Consider the following 22,392-nt stretch of genomic DNA (forward strand, 5'->3'; position numbering starts at 1 on the left):
TCCAGTGCTTTCCTGGTCCTCTTCCATTCTTCAAAGCTCTTGACAGCTCTTTTACATCTTCAGCTGTAGATGGCCTTTGCTCCCCAATATATGGTTTTATGGGTCTGCAGACCCAACTTGACTTCAAGCAGCAGTGAGCTCTCTGTGGTATCACCCTACCTGTCTTGGAATTTCTGTCCCCCCTTGGTATTGTCCCACTCTGCCTTGTTTAAAGATCTCCAATATGTAGAATCAAACGCAGAGGAGTTGAGTTATGTGGAGTGGCCTCCACTCTGCCTTTCTTACCTGTAGCATCCTCATCCTCCCCAGCACTAACCCGTTCCTGTTGCTTGGGGCCCCAAAGGGCAGGAATCTTCCAGGCAGGAGCTACCCAGAGGTGGAGTATTGACCCATTAAGCTCACTAATGAAGATGTCAAAAGAAGGGGCAGGCCAGGAAGAGTTTTTGAGAGAAGTTTGTTAGAGAAGTTTGGGCTAGAGTGGAGCCTTCTTTGGATATGCCTTTCCCCAGGGGAGGTTATTATTTCTTAATAACATGTAATATAATATTATATTCATAATATAGCACATCTTTATGGAGCCCTGCTGGCACAGTGGTTAAGAGCTCTGCTGCTAACCAAAAGGTCTGCAGTTTGAATCTTTGGAAACCCTATGGGGCAGTTCTACTCTCTTATAGGGTTGCTATGAGTTGGAATCGACTCAACAGCAATGGGATTGGTTTTTGTTTTTGTTTTGTGTGTATCATTATATTATATTAATTATATTAATGATTTGATAATATTTGTATATCAATATAAGAATATATTATAATGTTAATATAAAACCAATCAAACCCGTTGCCAGTGAGTCAATTCCGACTCATAGCAACGCTGTAGGACAGAGTAAAAGTGCTTCATAGGGTTCCCAAAGAGCAGCTGGTGGATTCAAACTGCTGACCTTTTGGTTAGCAGCTGAGCTTTTAACTGTGCCACCAGGGCTCCAATATTAATACAGACATAATAATATACAAACATTTATATGAATATTAATATTATTAACTATATGTTAATATAATTGATAATATTTAGTAACGAGGGTTATGTAGGTAGTAGGATGTGGTTCATTTGGAGTTTTGTCATATGTTTCTATACCTTTAAAAGTAAGCAAACGTTATTTTTAAAAGGAAAATAACAGCACATGACTGCCCAGTCTTCATGGCTCCCTGTGCCCTGGCCGCCCCACTTGCACCTGGAACGTCCCACACTTGTGCAGTCACTGCCCACCCGAGACCCTGAGCAGGAAGCATAATTTCCAGGCTGAACATAATGGCTGGGGAGGGTAAGTCCAAGCAGAGAAGATGAGGGGAAAGGAGAAGGTCTGAGAGTCTAAACATGGTCTCCTCACTCCAACTTCCCCCCAGCCCCTGCCCTCCAAAAAAATGTGTTGGTGAGCTCACTCATTCCTCTAATAGGTCCTATTGAGAATTTGGCTGGGCTAAACACTAACACCCCTTCGCATCCCATTCATTCTTCCCACAATCTATGAGGGGGCATTTAACAGGCGCTTTTTTTTCAGAGAGGCTGAATGGCCAAAATAGGCTTCAGACCTATGTTTCCTAAGCCCTTTCCTTGTCTGCTCCATTTCTTCAAAGAGGCTCTATCCAGCTTTGTGATTCTATGATGAAACCCTTCCTTGGGTCACAGGGAAGGAATAGCAGCCAAAAGCCTTATGTTTCAGTCACGTCCAGGTAGACTCTGGAAATCATGACCCTCAGGGCTGCAATTTGTCTGCCCTGTCCCAATCCATTTCCAGGGCTAGATGGCTCTAAGCAGGGACCATGCTCAGGAACCAGGGTGAGGCTGACCAGGGCAAGAACCTGGCTCAAGCGAACAGAGAAGGGGTCCCCTCTACTCACCACAGAATGTCATTTCTGGTCAGGAAGGTCAGGGCCTACGAAAAACCACAGAGAGGCTACCAACCTGTTCAGTCCAGCCCTGCACTCAGTTCCAAACCTCACCCCTTTGGAGAATGGGGGGTTTTGGGAGCCAGAGAGGAAAAGCTCATTCCCTCATCCCACAGCTGGGGAAATGAAGGCTTCCCAACATAGGTAGTGGGCCTGAGGCGGCAAAGGAGGAAACGGATCCCTTTCTCTCCCCCCCAGTCTCTGAAAACCTTGAAAAGGAGGTGTTGCTATACGCCTGGTGAGTGGATCAGAGTCAAGATTAAAACTCTGGGCTCTGGAGCAGGAGACAAATGGGGGGAGGTGGCCTTGGAGATCTGGTCTGGGTCATGTGGGTGCAGGTTTAGTAAAGACAAGGTTTGCCTTACCTGGTAAACTCTAGAGCTCCAGACAGGAGTTCCCCAATTTACCACCTGCCTCAGGGAGCTCCCAACTCCGCCCAGAATCTCCTGCCTGATCTACCCACCTGGTACTCCTCCAGGTCCTCCCAGCGCATCTGGTACCTCAAACATTGCCCCATGGCAACCCCACCCTTTTCTCCCCTAGCAGTAGAACCTCAGACCCAAGGGCTCAGCAGCCGGTTGCCATGGTGACTTGCATTCCACCTTCTCCCCATTCTACCTGAGCCCCTGAGTGGGCCAAGAAACAAGTCCTTTTTTTCCCCAAAGCTAACAGACATCATCCAAAACAATAAAGAGAAAGGCAGCCCAATAGTGGGGTTGAGAGTGCGGGCTCTGGAATCAGACTGTCTGGGGTCAGATCTGCCACATTCTGGCCATGTGACCTTGGGGAAATTATTGAACCTCTGTGTCTTAGCTTCCTCATCTGTAAAATGGGGTAATAATCATAGGATTTGGGGGAGGATTATTTGACTTAGTTCAGGTAAGAATATCTGGTGCTCAACAAACGTTAGCTGTTAGAACCAAGTTCCAAGTACTGTGCCAAACATGGGGACAGAGATGAATAAGCATAAACCAGGCCTCAAGAAGTGGGCCCAGAAAAGAACAGTAAAGGGCATTCCACCCCATCCGTCAGGGTCCCAGCAGGCATACTCAAAGTAGGATAATTTCAAGAGGGCTTAATAAAGGGGCTCTTCGCAAAGGTAGGAAGCCCTGGTGGCGTAGTGGTTAAGTGCTATGGCTGCTAACCAAAAGGTCGGCAGTTTGAATCCACCAGGCACTCCTTGGAAACTTTACGGGGCAGTTCTACTCTGTCCTATAGGGTCACTATGAGTCGGAATCGACTCGACGGCAGTGGGGTTTTTTGGGGGTCACAAAAGTAAGGCCAGTGTGTGGGAAAATCACCCAGGATAGTGCAGAACACCAGAGCTAGTACCAACAGATCTGCTACCAGCCCGGGCCAAACGGGACATGGAATAAATACCCCAGGGTCACTCTCCTTTTTCTTCAGTCTCCTGCTAGAAGATAAAATGATACACGGAAAGCTCTTAGCAAGGTACTCCACATATGAGTTCTCAATAAAGATTTGTTTTTGTTGTTAGATGCTACCCTGTCAGTTCAGACTCATAATGACCCCATGCACAAGAGAACACTGCCTGGTCCCATTCCATTCTCACAATTGTTGCTGTGTTTGAGCCCATTGCTGCAGCCACTGTGTCAATCCATTTCATTGAAGGTCTTCCTCTTTTTTGATAACCTTCTACTTTACCAAGCATGATGTCATCTCCACAAACTGGTCCCTCCTGATAACATGTCCAAAGAATGTGAGACGAAGTGTTGCCATCCTCACTTCTAAAGAGCATTCTGGCTATACTTCTCCCTTGACAGATTTGTTCATTCTTCTGGCAGTCCATGGTATATTCCATATGCTTCACCAAAAACATAATTCAAAGACATCAATTCTTCTTTGGTCTTCCTTGCATATGAAGCAATTGAAAACACCATGGCTTTGGTCAGGTGCACCTTAGTCTTCAAGGTGACATCTTTGCTTTTTAACACCTTAAAGAGGTCTGTTGCAGCAAATTTGCCCAACGCAATACATCTTTGATTTCTTGACTGTCTTAGTTATCTAGCGCTGCTGTAACAGAAATACCACAAGTGAATGGCTTTAACAAAGAGAAGTTTATTCCCTCACAGTCCAGCAGGCTAGAAGTCCAAATTCAGGGCGCTGGCTCCAGAGAAAGGCTTCCTGTCTCTGTCAGCTCTGGAAGAAGGTCATCAGTCTTCCCTTGGTCTGGGAAATCTCAGTGCAGGAACCTCAGGCCTAAAGGATACGCTCTGCTCCCAGCACTGCTTTCTTGGTGTTATGAAGTCCCCACGTCTCTCTGCTCGTTTCTCTCTCTCTTTTTTTTTTTTTATAATTTTTATTGTGCTTTAAGTGAAAGTTTACAAATCAAGTTAGTCTCTCACACAAAAACCCATATACATCTTGCTACACACTCCCAATTACTCTCCCCCTAATAAGACAGCCCGCTCTCTCCCTCCACTCTCTCTTTTCGTGTCCTTTTCACCAGCTTCTAACCCCCTCCACCCTCTCATCTCCCCTCCAGGTGGAGATGCCAACATAGTCTCAAGTGTCCACTTGATCCAAGAAGCTCACTCCTCACCAGCCTTCCTCTCCAACCCATTGTCCAGTCCAATCCATGTCTGAAGAGTTAGCTTCGGGAATGGTTCCTGTCCTGGGCCAAAAGAAGGTCTGGGGGCCATGACCACTGGGGTCCTTCTAGTTTCAGTCAGACCATTAAGTCTGGTCTTATGAGAATTTGGGGTCTGCATCCCACTGCTCTCCTGCTCCCTCAGGGGTTCTCTGCTGTGTTCCCTGTCGGGGCAGTCATCAGTTGTAGCCGGGCACAATCTGGTTCTTCTGGTCTCAGGATGATGTAGTCACTGGTTCATGTGGCCCTTTCTCTCTCTTGGGCTCATAATCACCTTGTGTTCTTGGTGTTCTTCATTCTCCTTTGATCCAGGTGGGTTGAGACCAACTGATGCATCTTAGATGGCTGCTTGCTAGCATTTAAGACCCCAGACGCCACTCTTCAAGGTGGGATGCAGAATGTTCTCTTAATAGATTTTATTATGCCAATTGGCTTAGATGTCCCCTGAAACCATGGTCCCCAGATCCCTGCCCCTGCTACTGTGGACTTCGAAGCATTCAGTTTATTCAGAAAACTTCTTTGCTTTTGGTTTAGTCCAATTGTGCTGACCTCCCCTGTGTTGTGTGCTGTCTTTCCCTTCACCTAAAGTAGTTCTTATCTATTATCTAATTAGTGAATGCCCCTCTCCCACCCTCCCTCCCCCTTCTCGTAACCACAAAAGAATGTTTTCTTCTCAGTATAAACTACTTCTCAAGTTCTTATAATAGTGGTCTTATACAATATTTGTCCTTTTGCAACTGACTAATTTCACTCAGTAGAATGCCTTCCAGGTTCCTTCATGTTATGAAATGTTTCACAGATTCCTCACTGTTCTTTATCGATGCATAGTATTCCATTGTGTGAATATACCATGATTTATTTATCAATTCATCCGTTGATGGGCACCTTTTTGTTATTGTAAACAGTGCTGCAATAAACATGGGTGTGCATATATCTGTTCGTGTAAAGGCTCTTATTTCTCTAGGATATATTACAAGGAGTGGGATTGCTGGATCCTATGGTAGTTCTATTTCTAGCTTTTTAAGGAAGCACCAAATTGATTTCCAAAGTGGTTGTACCATTTGTCATTCCCACCAGCAGTGTAGAAGTGTTCCGATCTCTCCACAGCCTCTCCAACATTTATTATTTTGTGTTTTTTGGATTAATGCCAGCCTTGTTGGAGTGAGATGAAATCTCATTGTAGTTTTGATCTGCATTTCTCTAATGGCTAATGATCATGAACATTTCTGTATCTGTTAGCTCCCTGAATGTCTTCTTTAGTGAAGTGTCTATTCATATCTTCTGCCCATTTTTTAATTGGGTTATTTGTCTTTTTGCAGTTGAGTTTTTGCAGTATTGTGTAGATTTTAGAGATCAGGCGCTGATCAGAAATATCATAGCTAAAAACTTTTTCCCAGTCTGTAGGTAATCTTTTTACTCTTTTGGTGAAGTCTTTGGATGAGCATAAGTGTTTGATTTTTAGGAGCTCCCAATTATCTTGGATTTCCCAGTTATCTAGCTTTTCTTCTACATTCTTTATAATGTTTTGTATACTGTTTATGCCATGTATTAGGGCTCCTAATGTTGTCTCTATTTTTTCTTCCATGACCTTTATTGTTTTAAATTTTATATTTAGGTCTTTGATCCATTTTGAGTTAGTTTTTGTGCATGGAGTGAGGTATGGGTCTTGTTTCATTTTTTTGCAGATGGATATCCAGTTATGCCAGCACCATTTGTCAAAAAGACTGTCTTTTCCCCATTTAACTGTTTTGGGGCCTTTGTCAAATATCAGCTCCTCACATGCGGATGGGTTTATGTCTGGATTCTCAATTCTGTTTCACTGGTCCGTGTATCTGTTGTTGTACCAGTACCAGGCTGTTCTGACTATTGTGGCGTTATAATAGGTTCTAAAATCAGGTAAAGTAAGGCCTCCCACTTTGTTCTGCTTTTTCAGTAATGCCTTATTTATCCGGGGCCTCTTTCCCTTCCATACGAAGTTGGTGATTTGTTTCTTCATCTCATGAAAGAATGTCGTTGGGATTTGGATCGGAATTGCATTAAATGTATAGATCGCTTTTGGTAGAATAGACTAGACATTTTTATAATGTTAAGTTTTCCTATCCACGAGCAAGGTATGTTTTTCCACTTAAGTAAGTCTATTTTGGTTTCTTGCAGACGTGTACTGTAGTTTTCTTTGTATAAGTCTTTTACTTCTCTGGTAAGATTTATTCCTAAGTGTTTTATCTTCTTGGGAGCTACTGTAAAAGGCATTAATTTGGTGATTTCCTCTTCGATATTCTTTTTTGTTGGTGTAGAGGAATCCAGCTGATTTTTGTATGTTTATCTTGTATCCCGATACTCTGCCGAACTCTTCTATTAGTTTCAGTAGTTTTCTGGAGGATTCCTTAGGGTTCTCTGTGTATAAGATCCTGTCATCTGCAAATAGTCACTTCTCTCTTTTATATCTCAAAAGAGATTGGCTTAAGACACTATCTAATCTTGTAAATCTCATCAATATAACTGCCACTAACCCATCTCATTACGTCATAGTGACAGGATTTACAACACAGAGAGAAATCACATCAGATGGCAAAATGGTAGAGAATCATACTATACTGGGAATCATGACCTAGCCAAGTTGACAGATATTTTGGGGGGACACAATTCAATCCATGACATTGACTGCTGCTTCTATGGATGTGGCTTGTGGATCCAAGTAAAGTGAAATCTTTTTTGACAACTTCAATCTTTTCTCCATTTATCATGATGTTGCTTATTGGTCCAGTTGTAAGAATTTTTGTTTTCTTCATGTTAAGGTAAAATGCATACTGGAGACTCTGGTCTTTGATCTTCATCAGTAAGCGCTTCAAGTCCTCTTCACTTTCAGCAAGCGAGGTTGTGTCATCTGCATATCACAGATTGTTAATAAATCTTCCTTCAATCCTGATGCCGAGTTCTATTCACATAGTTCAGCTCCTCAGATTATTTGCTCAGCGTATAGATTGATTAAGTGTGGTGAAAGGATACAACTATGACCCTAATCTTTCTTGATTTTAAGCCATGCAATATCCCCTTGTTCTGTTAGAACTACTGCCTCTTTTTCTATGTACAGTTTCTAAGTGAGCACAATTAAGTGTCCTGGAATTTCCATTCTTTGCAATGTTATCCATAATTTGTTATGATCCACACATTGAATGCCTTTGCATAGTCAATAAAACATAAGTAAACATCTTTCTGGTATTCTCTGCTTTCAGCCAAGGTCCATCCGACATCAGTAATGATATCTCTTGTTCTACATCCTCTTCTGAATCCAGCTTGAATTTTCAGCAGTTCCCTGTTGATGTACTGCTGCAACTCTTTTTGAATTATCTTCAGCATAATTTTACTTGCAAGTGATATTGTTTGATAATTTCCACATTCTGTTGGATCACGTTTCTTTGTAATGGGCACAAATCTGGACCTCTTCCAGTCAGTTGGCCAGGTAGCTCTCTTCCAAATTTCCTGGCATAGACGAGTGAGTGCTTCCAGTGTTTCATCTGTTTTTGAAACATTTCAGTTGGTATTCTATCAGTTCCCGGGGTCTTGTTTCTCACCAGTGCCTTCAGTGCAGCTTGGACTCCTTCCTTCAGCACCATCAGTTCTTGATCATATGCTACCTCCTGAAATGGTTGAACGTCAACCAATTCTTTTTGGTACGGTGACTCTTTATATTCCTTCCATCTTCTTTTCATGCTTCCTTTTTGCCCAAAGAATCGTTCACTATTGCAACTCGAGGCTTGAGTTTTTTTTTTTTTTTTTCAGTTCTTTCGGCTTGAGAAATGCCAACTGTGTTCTTGCCTTTTGATTTACTAACTCCAGGTCTTTGCACATTTTGTTATAATATTTTACTTTGTCTTCTTGAGCTGCCCTTTGAAATTTTCTATTCAGCTCTTTTACGTCACCATTTCTTCCTTTCACTTTAGCTACTTGACATTCAAGGAGAAGTTTCAGAGTCTCTTCTGACATCTATTTTGGTCTTTTCTTTCTTTTTAATGGCCTTTTGCTTTCTTCATGTATGGTGTTCTTGATGTCATCCCACAACTAGTCTGATCTTTGATCATTAGTGTCCAATGCTTCAAATCTGTTCTTAAGATGGCCTCTAAATTCAGGTGTGATCTGCTTGAGGCCATACTTTGGATCTCATGGACTTGTACTGATTTTCTTCAGCTTCAACTTGAACAATTGATGGTTTATTCCAAAATTGGCCCCTGCCCTTGTTCTGACTGACAGATGATATTGAGCTTCTTCATCATCTCTTTCCACAGATGTAGTCAATTTGATTCCTATGTATTCCGTCTGGCAAGGCCCAAGTGTATAATTGCCATTGATGTTGTCAAAAAAAAGGTATTTGCAATGAAGAATTTGTTGGTCTTAACAAAAATCTATCATGCTATCTCTGGTGTCATTTCTATCACCAAAACCATATTTTCCAACTACCGATCCTTCTTCTTTTGTTTCCAAGTTCTGCGTACCAATCACCAGTAATTACCAATGTATCTTGATCGCATGTTAGATCAATGTCAGACTGCAGAAATTGGTAAAAATCTTCCATTTCTTCATCTTTGGCCTTAGCGGTTGGTACGTACATTTGAATAATGATTGTATTAACTGGTTGTCTTAGTCCTTTAGTGCTGCTATAACAGGAATACCACAAGTGGGTGGCTTTAACAAAGGGAAGTTTGTTTTCTCATAGTACAGTAAGCTAAAAGTCCAAATTCTCTCTGTCAGCCTTCTCATCAGTCTTCCTCTGGACTAGGAGCTTCTCTGCACAGGGACCTGAGTCTAAAGGACATGCTCTGCTCCTGGCACTGCTTCCTTGGTGGTATGAGGTCCCCCATCTCCCTGCCTGCTTCTTTCTTTTATATCTCAAGAGAGTGCCTCAAGATACAATCCAATCTTGTAGATTTGAGTCCTGCCTCACTAACACAACTGCCAGCCATCCTCCCTCATTAACTTCATAGAGGCAGGATTTACAACATATAGGAAATTCATACAATACTGGAAATCATGGCCCAGCCAAATTGATACACACATTTTTGGGGGGACATAATTCAATCCATGACACTGGTCTTCCTTGTAGGTGTATGGATATTATCCTATCATTGACAGTGTTGTGCTTCAAGATAGATCTTTAAATGTTCTTTGTGATGATGAATACAATGCCATTCCTCTTCAATTTGTCATTTCTGGCATAATAGACTGTTATGGATTAAATTGTGTCCCCCAAAAACTTGTGTCAACTTGGCTAGGACATGACTACCAGTATTGTGTGATTGTCCACCATTTTGTGATCTGATGTGATCATCTATGTGTTGTAAATCCTAACCTCTACGATGTTAATGAGGCAGAATTAGAGACTGTTATGTTAATGAAGCAGGACTCAATCTACAGGATTAGGTTGTATCTTGAGTCCATTTCTTTTGAGATATAAAAGACAGAATCGAGCACAGAGGAGGAGGACCTCATAACCACCAAGAAAGGAGCACTATGAGAGAAGCATGTCCTTTGGACCCGGGGTCCCTGCACTGAGAAGCTCCTAGACCAGGGGAAGATTGATGACAAAGACCTTCCACCAGAACTGACAGAGACAGAAAGCCTTCCCCAGGAGCTGGCACCCTGAATTTGGGCTTCCAGCCTCCTAGACTGTGAAAGAATAAATTCTGTTTGTTAGAACCATTCACTTGTGGTATTTCTGTTATAGCAGCACTAGATAACTAAGACATAGACCACATGATTGTCTGATTCAAAATGGCCAATACCTGTCCATTTAAGCTCACTAAGGCCTAGGATATCCATCTTTATGGGTTCCATTTCATTTTTGAAAACGTCCAATTTTCCTCTATTCCGATTACTAATGGATGTCTGCAACTCTTTCTTCTTGTTTTAAGTCATGTCATTTCAGCAGATGAAGGTCCTGAGAGCTTTACTTCGTCTACATCTTTAAGGTCGACTCCGCTTTGAGGAGGCAGCTCTTCCCCAGTTGTATCTGGAGTGCCTTCCAACCTGAAGCGCTCATCTTCGGGCACTATATCAGACAATGTTTTGCTGCTATCCATAAGGTTTTCCCTCACCAATTTTTTTCGGAAGTAAATCATCAGGTCCTTCTCCCCAGTCTTTCTTAGTCTGGAAGCTCCACTGATATCTGTCCACCATGGGTGATCCTGCTGATATTTGAAACACTGAAGTCACAGCTTCCAGCATCACAGCAACATGCAAGCCACCACAGTGTAACAAACTGACAGACAAGTCATGGCAATAAAGGGTAAATAAAGTTATTAATTTTTTTTATTGATAACAATAACAACAAAGTTGGGCCTGGAAGAAAAGGTAGGACTTTAGCAGGCAAAGTTGGCAATTAAATCCCATCTCCCAGGAAAACCTTTTAGCATCTACTATCATTGGTTAGGAGTCAGAATTGACTCGATGGCAGTGGGTTTGGTTTGGTTTGGTTTGATCATTGGTTGAACAGCTCCTCTCTCTGCCAGATGCATTCATGTTAATGGCCTCCTTTCATGCTCCCAGGAGCTCTGTGAGGTCAGTGAGAGTTTCGCTCCTTTACTTTGGGGAAGGCAGACGCTTGGTGAGGTTAAGTGATGCCGTCAGGTCACTCAGCTACCAAGTGGGCCGGTGAGGATTCAAGCCCAGGTGTGCACTTGCAGGCCTGAGGACTCACTAAGGTGGGGTGGGAAGCCAGGTGACTGTAGATCACAACCCCAGGAGGCTGCTTCCTTCCCAACCCTGCTCAGTCCTCCCAATTACCTGGAGGTATAAGTGCAGCCTTTAACACCTCACCAACACTCACTAGTTTCCTTAAAGGAGAACAAAAACAAGTTAGAGAACAGGCATCAGCTCAGAGCTTTCAGCTACTTGTCCATCAAGTATTTCTTGAGCTGAATGGAGTCCCTAGATGGTGCAAACAGCTCGACTGCTAACCAAAAGGTCAAGTCCACTCAGAGGTACCTCAGAAGAAAGACCAGGAGATCTGCTTCTGAAAAATCAGTCATTGAAGCCCTATGGAGCACAGTTCTACTCCAGCACACATGGGTTCACCATGAGTCAGAATTAACTCAACAGCCACTGTTTTTTGTTTTTTTACTTTATTGAGTTAGCCAGTGGAAATGTGAATAAGACAGACCATGTTCTGCCCTCCTGGAGCCAGATATATGTATGCAAATTGCAATACCCCTTAGATAGCCTAAGTGCTGTGAGGGATATAAAGCAAGGAATTGGGTAGAGAGGGGGTGGGGTGGAGATGTTTGTGGTCAGGGAAAACCTTCTTGGGGAGGCCCTATCCTGAGGAGGCCCTATCCTGAGGAGGCCCTATCCTGAGGAGGCTCCATCTTGAGGAGGTACTACTGAGCAGACACTTGACTGGTGGGGAGAGGGAAGCCAGGAGCTGCTGTCAGGAGCGGCTCTCTGGGCCCAGACGGCAAAGGGACCCAGCTAGAATTTAATAACATTGTTGGCTTTCATTATATTTGTTTTTAAGGTACTTTCCACTTTGTACATGATACAGGTTTGCCATTTATGACTGTGATATAAGTTTCATTTATAAATATACGTTTAATTAAAAGAAATGGAAGCCCAGATAAAGAAAATTATGAAGTAAATAATTATACAGTATGGTAAATGAATATGGCAGAAATCATGAAGGTCTCGGTCTCCCTCTCTCTGTCACACACACGCACACAGACCAGGGCTTGCAAACTGCTATCCTGGTCTCCTTTAGCTTTCATCCATGCACTGTGATTTCACCCTGGGGAGGGTTCTCATTGATTCCTACGAACAGCAGTAGTAACAATAAGAATATCACTTTATATTTGAATATTCCTTTATAATACCAAAATGCTTTTCTGCATACCATCTTATCTGCCTAAGAAATAAAAGCCTGTGCTCCTTAAAAAAAAATTATAAAATAAATTAAAACCGTCAATATGATTCTGTCTTTGATGCACTGACCAGCCAGCTTTCTTGGCCTGTTATTTTGAAAGGGGAGTAAAATTGTTCTCAGATGAGCAGTGAGCAGACTTCCAGGCCTGCCTCCACAGTTCTGCCTCCTTCCCCTCCAGGCTCTGCCCCAGTGCAAACCCTCTACATGGAACGGAATGCATTCTTTGCAAGGTTTCTCTCACTACCCTAACAAATGAACTCCCCAGACTGTTAAAACTCCCTGCTCCCAACCTTGTTTTAGAAGTCTCTTAAAATTCAGGAGGGGTTGGAAAGGAACTTGTATCCAAAACATATAAAGAACTCTTACAATTCAACAATACGAAGACAAATAGCCAAACTAAAAAATGGGCAAAAGATTTGAATGCATATTTCTCTAGACAAGATATACAAAGGACCAATAAGCTCGTGAAAAAATACTCAAAGTCATTAACCATCAGGGAAGTGCAAGTCAAAACCTTAATGAGGTATCACTTCACACTCACTAAAACAAACACAACCAAACCTGCTGCCATCAAGTCAATCCAACTCACAGGACCCTATAGGACAGAGTATAACTGCCGCATAGGGTTTCCAAGGCTGTAATCTTTACAGAAGCAGACTGCACATCTTTCTTCTATGGAGCGGCAAGTGAGTTTGAACCTATGAACCTATTGGTTAGCAGCTGAGTACTTAACCACTGCACCACCAGGGCTCTTTTCACACCCACTAGGATGGCTAAAATAAAAAAGACAAACAAAAGCAAGTATTGGTGAGGATGTGGAGAAATTGGAAGCCTCATACCCTGCTGGTGGGAATATGAAATGGTACAGCCACTATGAAAAATAATTAGGCAGTTGTAAAAAATAGTTAATCACAGAATTACCATATAACCCAGCAATTCCACTCCTAGGTACAGAGCCAAGAAAAATGGTAGCATCTGTCCAAATAAAAACCTGGACGTGAATGTTCACGGCAGCATTACTAATAACAGCCAAAAAGTGAGAACGGCCCACATGTCCATGCATGGACGAATGGATAAACAAGATGTGGGATAGCCCCACAATGGCAACTTATTTAGCAATAAAAAAAAAATGAAGTATTGATGCATATTACAACACGGATGGACCTTGAGACCATTATAACAAGTGAAAGAAGCTCATCACAAAAGGCCACGTGTTACATGATTCCATTTATATGAAGTATCTGGAATAGGCAAGTCCGTAGAGTTAGAAAGTAGTTTGGCGGCTGCCCTGGCCGGGGGCAGGGGGCTGGGCAGTGACTGCTATCAGGGTTTCTTTTGGACGTGATGAAAGTGTTCTAAAATTAGACAGTGGTGTGATTGTACAACTCTGTGAATAAGCTAAAAAACGTTGAATTATACATTTAAAAGAATGAGCTGTATAGTATGTCAGATATGTATCAGTAAATCTGTTACTAAAAAACATTTAAGAGGTATCCTAACTTAATGCCTGGCACACAGTAGGCCCACCATCAATAATGTGAAAGGAGCCTATGAGTGAGATCAAATACTTTGAAGTAGTCTCAGATCTGTGTCCTCAGTTTGTGAGCCTTGCAGCTCTGGAGACTCCACCCACTGAAGTTATTATGTGCTGCCGGGCAAGGATAGTCCCTGCCGAGTTCTCAGCATCAACTAGATTTTTGTTTGAGTTCCCAGCAATTTAGCAAGCTGGAAAGCCACACTTTGTCTGGAGGGAGGGTTTCGTAAATTCCTTTGGCGTGGCAAGAGGCTGCCCTGGAGGGTGCAAATCCTGGTTTCTATAGGGGCACCCTGTGCAGGCAGGAGGAAAATGAGGGAAAGCCTGCCCTCCTGGTCTTGGACACCGTGGGGATGAAGAAGGCAGTGAGGCAGCAAGACAGTCATGGGTCACAACCCAAGGATGGGGGTGCTTAGAAACATCCTTAGTGCACTGAGGAACTTCTCCGAGTTTAGCTGGAGGGTGGGAGGGGTGCGTGTTTCTAGAAACCTGCCTTATGCTCTCACCCTCTTCCAGCATGGTGCAGAGCGAAGGTACCACAGTGTTAGGGGAGGCATGCAGATTGAGGGCCCGAGCTGGGGCTTCTGGCTTCCCTGGCTTCCCACAAGCCCCAGGGAGAGGAGGTAGGGGCCTGAGAGCTCAGTGGCCTAGCAGAGGCCTGGCCAGGATGAAGAGGCCACTAAAGCACATTCCCAGGGACAAATGCTGCACATGCTGGTCCCCAGCAAAGATGTATAGAACCAGCATGGATCATGGGTCCCTCCCTCCCCACTCTCAGACACTGACTTAGGATAGAGAAAAAAAAAAAAAACCCTGTTGTCATCGGCTCTGACTCACGGCAACCTCGTGCATGTCAGGGTAGAAATGCACTCCAAAGGGCTTTCAATGGCCGTGATCTTATGGAGGTAGATTGCCAGGCCTTTCTTAGAAGGCGTCACTGGGTGGATTTGAAACGCCAAACTGCTGGTTCATAGCTAACACTTAAATGTTTGCACTACCCAGGAACCTTAGAGTAGAGAAAACCCACTGCCGTAGAGTCGATTCTGACTCATAGCAACCCTACAGGACAGAGTAGAACTGCCCCATGGGGTTTCTAAGGAGCGCCTGGTATTTTCAAACTGCCAATCTTTCGGTTAGCAGCCATAGCTCTTAACCACTGTGCCACCAGGGTTTCCAAGGGGATACAAAATCTGCAAACTGCACATCTACATAGAGGAACTGGCTCATCCCAAGAGGCCTATGTAAACTAGTTTTTATTCTCCTATTCACGTTGCCTGGGAAAAAAGTAGGATTTTTATAGCAGGAGGAAAAAGCTAGAAACAAGGAGTAAATCTTTGAAGAGACAGAATGGTTAAATGGGAAGGAAATTATTTAACCTGGAAGACACTGAAATATTGTTAATGCAAGTCTAGAGGGTGGGAGCTTCAGAGGAAGGACCCGAGCAGTTTTAGAAAATAAACTATGCTTTTGTTGCACACACCAAGGAAAGCTACGTGGTTAGGCCAGGAGGAGAACGTTGAAGGGGGCCTGGGCAGCCAGGGAGAGCACGCTGGCCCATGAAGGGCTGATACTGCTGGTCCCAGGGTCCTCATAGCCAGAAAAGTGAGGCCGGGCCTGGACACTCACAGTGGGGAAGGAGGGCTAGGCGGAAAGTTCCAACAGGCACACCCACACTGCCCTCTGCCCCTCATATCTCTTGTTATGCTAGACCCACCCCAGGCTTAACTCAAGGGCAGATTTCCGCCTCTGTGTCTGGCTTCTGGGGGGTGAGGCCTAGTTCAGAGGAGACTGGGCCTCCTGAAAAATGAGTGCCGGAAACAAGTAGACATACCTAGGAAAACTGGAGGGGACACAGAGAAACTGTTTCAGGATAGAGACCTAGATCCAACCTTTCTGAAAAGAAAGACTCCGTCCTGCCCTCCTCCAGCTGAGAGTGAAAGTTATTTTAGGATTAAAAAGAGTCACCCAGGGGAAGAATGTGAACAGATAATATCTTGAAATTTAAATTTTTGTGTTCTTTTCCCCACCTTTTCATAAGAGACTTTTTCCCCTTTAGTCTCCCATTCACACGGCCTGGGAAAACAGAGAATTGTTACAGTAGAGGGTTAAAAGCTAGAAGCAGCCAATGTTTCTTTTTAAAAAAAATCATTAACAAATCAGATTTTTTGAGAATCAAAAGGGAAGGCTGAGGGAAGCAGGGCCTCGAGTTTATAAAGAGGACAGAATAGGAAGACAGAGCTGGCAGACTAGGCCACGAGCGAGGCTGGGTGAGGGCTTCCTGACTGCAGCACTGCCATGGCAAGCCCCGGGAGCCTGGGTCTGCAGACTGACCCTTTGTGCACCAGGAGGGGGCACCACTCACTGCCCAAGTGGAGGGGCCACAGGAACAACTCATCTCCTCCCGGTGGGGAAGACCCTCTATCGGCAGCATCCAGGCCCCCTCTCAGAGATTGCCCAGCAGAACGAGGCCTGCTTTGTTTCCTAAGACTTTGCAGAGACCCATCTGAATTTTCTAGGCAGACAGCCTCCCACCAGCAAACCAATTGCTGTTGAGTTGATTCTGGCTCATGGAAACCCCACGTGTTTCAGAGTAGAACTATGCTCCATGGGGTTTTTAGTGGCTGATATTTTGGAAGTAGCTCACCAGGCCTTTCTTCCAAGGTACCCCTGAGCAGACTCAAACCTCCAACCTTCAGTTAGCTGCTGATCCTGTTAACTGTTTGCACCACCCAGGTACTTCAGACAGCTCCCCCCCCCCCGCCCCCGCCAACACACCACAACCATATTCAATGGCCCAGGACACTGAAAGGCTCCCAGAATAGAGGGTGAGGGGCCTTGACACTGAGAAGGTGTCACAACCAAGCTAAGACACCAAGAAAGGCCCTAGCACCTGTTCTTGGGTGGTACTGGCCCTGTCCCTGTATGACCTGTATCAGACACCTGGCGCCCTGTGTCACACCCCTGGCTCACCTCTGATTTCAGCCACAGCTGCGTGGACAGGTCTCAGTGAGCTTAGTCCAGCACGCTTGGACAGCATTGCCTCTAGGACTCTAGAGTGTTTTCATTTTCTGCCCGGGACTTATTTACTAAGAAACTTCCGCAGCCTGAGGGTAAGCACAGCCCAGAAGTTTAGGGTGATACTCCTGGGGTCAACCTTCAACCAGTGGAGGTGGGAGCTGGTGGAGAAAGGCCTCCACGCCCACACTCTGGGCGGCAGCTCTGGGAGGCGTTCTGTTGCGCGGCTTCTCAGCAGGTCTCCTGGAGTCAAGACTCCCCTTTCTGACAGAAGCCACCTCAATACGCACCCTGCTTTGGCTTTTCCCCTTCCCTGCTCCTCTCTCCCTCACTTCCACTCCCTGGGCTCAGTCCTCACATAAACTACCTACACAACCAAGCTCAGACACCCATGGTGTTGTCAGGAACCTCTTGTGACACTCCCCTGCCACCTGTGCTGAAAGTAGAAAATGGTTATTTGAAAAGAAAAAGGGCTCCAAAAATGTGGCTTTCTGATTTGAGCAGCTCTGAATTTTTAGCTCGAAATTTTCACAGATGAACCTTAACGATAAGCTCTTTGGATGCCTTCATTTTACAGATGAGTAGACTGAGGCCCAGAGAGGAACCTGCCTGAGGACACATGAGGCAGTGACCACGGAACTGGGTCTGGACCCTGTCCTGGGTCTCCTCCCTCTCCACAGGCCTCTAACAGCTGGCTGCTGCCAGGTCACAGAGCTGTTTCGTGAGATTCCTATCTGTGGAAATGCCTTGTAAACTGTGAAGCACAATAACAATGCTATTTGTCATCATTTGTGCCAGACCTGGGACTGGAGCTCGGATTTGCAGGCTCCCCAGCCAGGGCTTTGAGGCTGCAATAAGAAGACAGCATTAGACAGCAATTTAGGGTTTCTTATTTTTTTTTTTTTTATTTTTATAGACACCCTCTCAGAATCCTCCTAACTAGAATTCCATCTCAGTCATCCTCTCTCTGATGAGTGCTCCCTACAATACTGCCTTCTGCTGGGTGGCTGGGGCTCGGGAGTGACCAGGTGCTGTTCTGGCCCAACTTTTACTCACTGATGCAAAAAATTATTTATGGTCAGGAGAAGTGAAGAGGGATGAATAAGCGGGGGATGGGGCATTTTTAGGGTAGTTGAAACTATTTTGTATGATGCTATAATGGTGACACATGACATTTGTCAAAACCCATAGGACTACACAACACAAAGGGCAAACCCTATTGTGAACTATGGCCTTTAATTAATAATAAGCCATCAATATCAGTTCATCAATTGTAATAAATCTCCCACAGGAAAGCAAGATGTCAATAGAAGAAACCATGTGCAGGGGGAGGGAGTAAACAGGAACTCCCTGTACTTTCTGCATAATTTTTATTTGGTAAACTTAACCCTGCTCTAAAAAATAAAGCCTACTAAAAAATTATTTATGAATCTTTGAAAAAGTCCCAGGCAGTTTGCTGGTGCTGGGGGTATTGTGTGGCCAAGACAGACATGGTCCCTGGCCTGAGGGAGATTAGAGTTTAGCAAGAGAGAAATAGGTCCCTGGTGGTGTAAATGATTTGTGCTCAACTACTAAAGGTTGGCAGTTTGAGCGCACCCAGCATTGCCACATAAGAAAGGCCTGGCAATCTGCTGCCATAAAGATTAACACATGGGGTCACCATGAGTTGGAATTGACTCTACAACAATGAGTTTTAGTGGTGACATGTATTCAGTAATCACTCAATTTACTATATAATTACGGCTGTGCTGAGTGCTATGAATGAAGAACGTGGATACAGTGACAGTGAGTTTTTAGGGGTACCTTTTTTATTTTTTAACCAATTTTGGGGGTCAGAGAAGCTTCTCTGAGAAGAGAACATTTAGGCTGACAGCTGAAGGATGAATAGCAGAGCAGCAGAGAAGAGGGGAGAGGAGGATTTCCTGCCAGGAGAAAAGCATGCTCGAAGCCCCAGGCAGAAAGGACCTTGAGGAGCTGGCAGAGGGAGAGCAGGCGCTGTGAATGGACTGCTGTGTTGAGGGTAAGAGTCAGGCAGCTGAGACTGGGAGGGGCCGGGGCTGGGGCTCCTTGAGGCTGGATCTTCAGAGCAATGAGAAGTCATTGAAGGGTGTTATGCAGAGAAATGACATAATCAGCTTTTTGTTTTCCAGAGATTGTTCTGCCCATAGGGCGGCTGGCAAAAATGTTGGAAGGAGGCCTGAGTGGATTTAGGGAGAACTGTGAGGAGACTACTGAATAAGACAGGGGAGGGAGACGGTTGTTGGGACCAGAAGGGACCTGGATGAGCTCATGTGACATTGTAAAGGTGGAATCAGCAACACTGGGAGAGTGGATGTGGAAGAGAAGGGAGCAGGAATTGACCATCGTGGCCCGGGGTTCTGACATTGCAGCACTGTGGATGGAAGAGATGACTTTTCCTGAGCTGGGAGCCAGGAGGAGCGTCGATTTCAGTGGAAGAACAAGAGTTTGGATGTGTTGAGTCTGAGATGTCTGTGCAACAGCCACATGGAGGTGACAGATGGCAGTTAGACATGTGGGGCTAAGTCCCTAGGTTGTGCAAATAGTTAAGTACTCAGTTATTAACCAAAAGGGTTAAAGGTACACTGGAAGAAAGGCCTGGCAATCTACTTCTGAAATATCAGCCACTGATGTCTGGGATCTTAAACACTAACCAACGGCCATGTAAGATGCATCAATTGGTCTCAACCTACCTGGAACAAAGGAGAATGAGGAACAACAAAGGCACAGGTAAATATGAGCCCAAGTGACAGAAAGGACCATATAAACCAGAGGCTACATGAGCCTGAGACCAGAAGAACTAGGTGGTACCTGGCTACCACAGATGACTGCCCTGACAGGGAACACAACGGAGAATCCCTGAGGGAGCAGGAGAACAGTGGGATGCAGATCTCAAAATCTCATAAAAAGACCAGACTTAATGGTCTGAGGAAGACTAGGGGGATCCCAGAAGTCATGGTCCCCAGACCCTCTGTTAGCCCAAGACAGGAATCATTCCCCAAGTCAACTCTTCAGGCAGGGATTGGACTGCACTGGAAGACAGAAAATGATACTGGTGAGGAGTGAGCCTCTTGGTTCAAGTAGACACACAAGACTATGTGGGCAGCTCCTGCCTGGAGGCGAGATGAAAAGGCAGAGGGGGTGGGGGCTGGTTGAATGGACACAGGGAATACAGGGTGGAGAGGAGGACTGTGCTGTCTCATTAGAGGGAGAACAGCTAGGAGTATATAGCAAGGTGTATATAAGTTTTTGTATTAGAGACTGACTTGATTTGTAAACTTTCACTTAAAGCACAATTTAAAAAATGGTGAAAAAAAAATCAGCCACTGAAAACCCTATGGAGCACAGTTCTACTCTGACATACATGGGATTGCCATGAGAGGTCTGGGCCAGCGACAGACACTTGGAAATATCCAGACAGAGGTGATATTTAAAGCCATGGATGAGATCAGCCAGGGAGCAAGACAAGGTCCCTGACCTCATGGAGCTTACATTCTAATGGAGAAGACGGAGGCTCTCACTCCCTGTTTATCAGAGTGGCTTGTCATTGACCAATCCTCCCACCAAGACCAAACTGGACAAAACCTCAAAACTCTCTTTGGAGGCAGCTGGGTCTTGAGGGGTCAGGCTCCCAGAGAGGAGGGAAGCATGCTGAGCTGGCTTTCAGCACACTTCTTCCCCTTGATGCATTTGCTGGCTCATGAGAGGCAGGGGACCAAGAGGCTAAAAACCAAGCAGAAGTGGTGGGTGAGAAGCTGAGAACTTGAGCTGGGGGTTTAGGCAGTTTCATGGGGCTGGAAGACAAATTGGGAGTTCAAATGACTGAGCCAAGCAGGACTTGAGGGGTCAGGTTTAGGCAGTTTCATGGGGCTGGAAGACAAATTGGGAGTTCAAATGACTGAGCCAAGCAGGACTTGAGGGGTCAAGAGTCCTGGGACAAGAGAAGCACACTGATATTAGCTCTCTCCCTTAAAGCACTTGCTGACTCCCAAGCAGCCCAGGCCCAAGGAGTGAAGAAGCTGAGCAGAAAGCATGGTTAACCTGTGCAGTTTTTGGCAGGCTCATGGAGATGGGGAGACAAAACTTGGAATTCAAGGCCCACCTAAGAGAAAGGGCACTGGAAGACAGTCCAGGCTTCCAGTTATAATCCCAGAAGGGTTATATGCTAGTAGTCAGGGTAAACCCAAAGAGGGCAGCTTTCACAAAATCCGACGCTCAGCTTCAAACCAGCTCAGTCCCAGACTGGATTAGGAAGACCTTCCCCTACTCTGGCTGCCTTCCAGAAAACAAAAATAAATCTCCTGTGATGAAAGATTACATCAGCCAGAACCAAAAATCATCTCTGTAATAGAAACAGACCCACAGGTAAACCAGATACTGGAGTTATCTGATACAGACTTTAAAATAACTGCGATTAATATGTTCATGGGACCCCTGGTGGTGCAGTGGGTAAGCTCTGGGCTGCTGACCAAAAGGTCAGCAATTTGAACCCACCAGCCACTCCACGGGAGAAAGATGTGGCAGTCTACTTCTGTAAAGATTTATAGCCTTGGAAACCATACAGGGCGGTTCTACTCTGTGCTATACTGTTGCTATGAGTTGGAATCGACTCGACGGCAATAAATTTGGATGTTTTTTCTTTTTTTGGAATATGTTCAAGAAAATATATGAAAGGCAGAGAGAATTTCTCCAGAGAACTGGAATCTAGACCAAAGAATCAAATGGAAGTTATAGTGAGTGAAATGGATAGAATGTAGAAACTGATATCTTTGAAGAATGGCTAACTTTTTCTCATCCAGACAGGAGGAAGGACATCCCATGGGAGCTCCACGTACCACAGAGCCCTTCAGGTAGTAGCCTGCAAACAGAATGGACTGGTGGGGGCGGGGGTGGGGGAGAGTATTATGGATTGAATTGTGTCTCCCAGAAATACGTGTTGTATATTCTAAATCCCATACCTCTGGAGGAAACCCTGGTGGCATAGTGGTTAAGTGCTACGGCTGCTAACCAAAAGGTCAGCAGTTCGAATCTGCCAGGCACCCCTTGGAAACTCTATGGGGCAGTTCTACTCTGTCCTATAGGGTCGCTATGAGTTGAAATCAACTCAACGGCAGTGGGTTTTGGTTTTTACACCTGTGGAAGGAGTTCCTAGGTGGCACAGATGGTTGCGCACTTGACTACTAGTTGAAAGGCTGGCAATTCAAACTCACCTAGAGGTGCCTTGGAAGACAGGCCTGGTGGTCTGTTTCTGAAAGGTCACAACCTTGAAAACCTTAGGGAGCAGTTATAGTCTGCATACATGGGGTTGTCATGAGTCTGAATTGACTAGAAGGCAACAAACAACAACTTACCTGTGGAGGTAATC

At 44.7% G+C, this 22,392-nt stretch overlaps 1 protein-coding gene across 1 annotated transcript in view; it reads right to left on the bottom strand.

Moving 5' to 3' along the window:
* Positions 1 to 3,700, bottom strand: part of CIB4 (calcium and integrin binding family member 4) — a 76,550-nt gene extending 72,850 nt beyond the window's left edge. Inside the window, exons 1-2 of the mRNA XM_049904007.1 lie at positions 2,404 to 3,700; positions 1,893 to 1,927 (exon numbers count right to left, since the gene is read on the bottom strand). Of these exons, the coding sequence (XP_049759964.1) occupies positions 1,893 to 1,927; positions 2,404 to 2,457 (89 nt within the window). The 5' untranslated portion in view covers positions 2,458 to 3,700. The remainder of the gene's footprint in view (positions 1 to 1,892; positions 1,928 to 2,403) is intronic.
* Between the last annotated feature and the right edge of the window lie 18,692 nt (positions 3,701 to 22,392).

Source organism: Elephas maximus, chromosome 12 (genome assembly GCF_024166365.1).
Source record: "Elephas maximus indicus isolate mEleMax1 chromosome 12, mEleMax1 primary haplotype, whole genome shotgun sequence".
Taxonomy (NCBI): Eukaryota; Metazoa; Chordata; class Mammalia; order Proboscidea; family Elephantidae; genus Elephas; species Elephas maximus.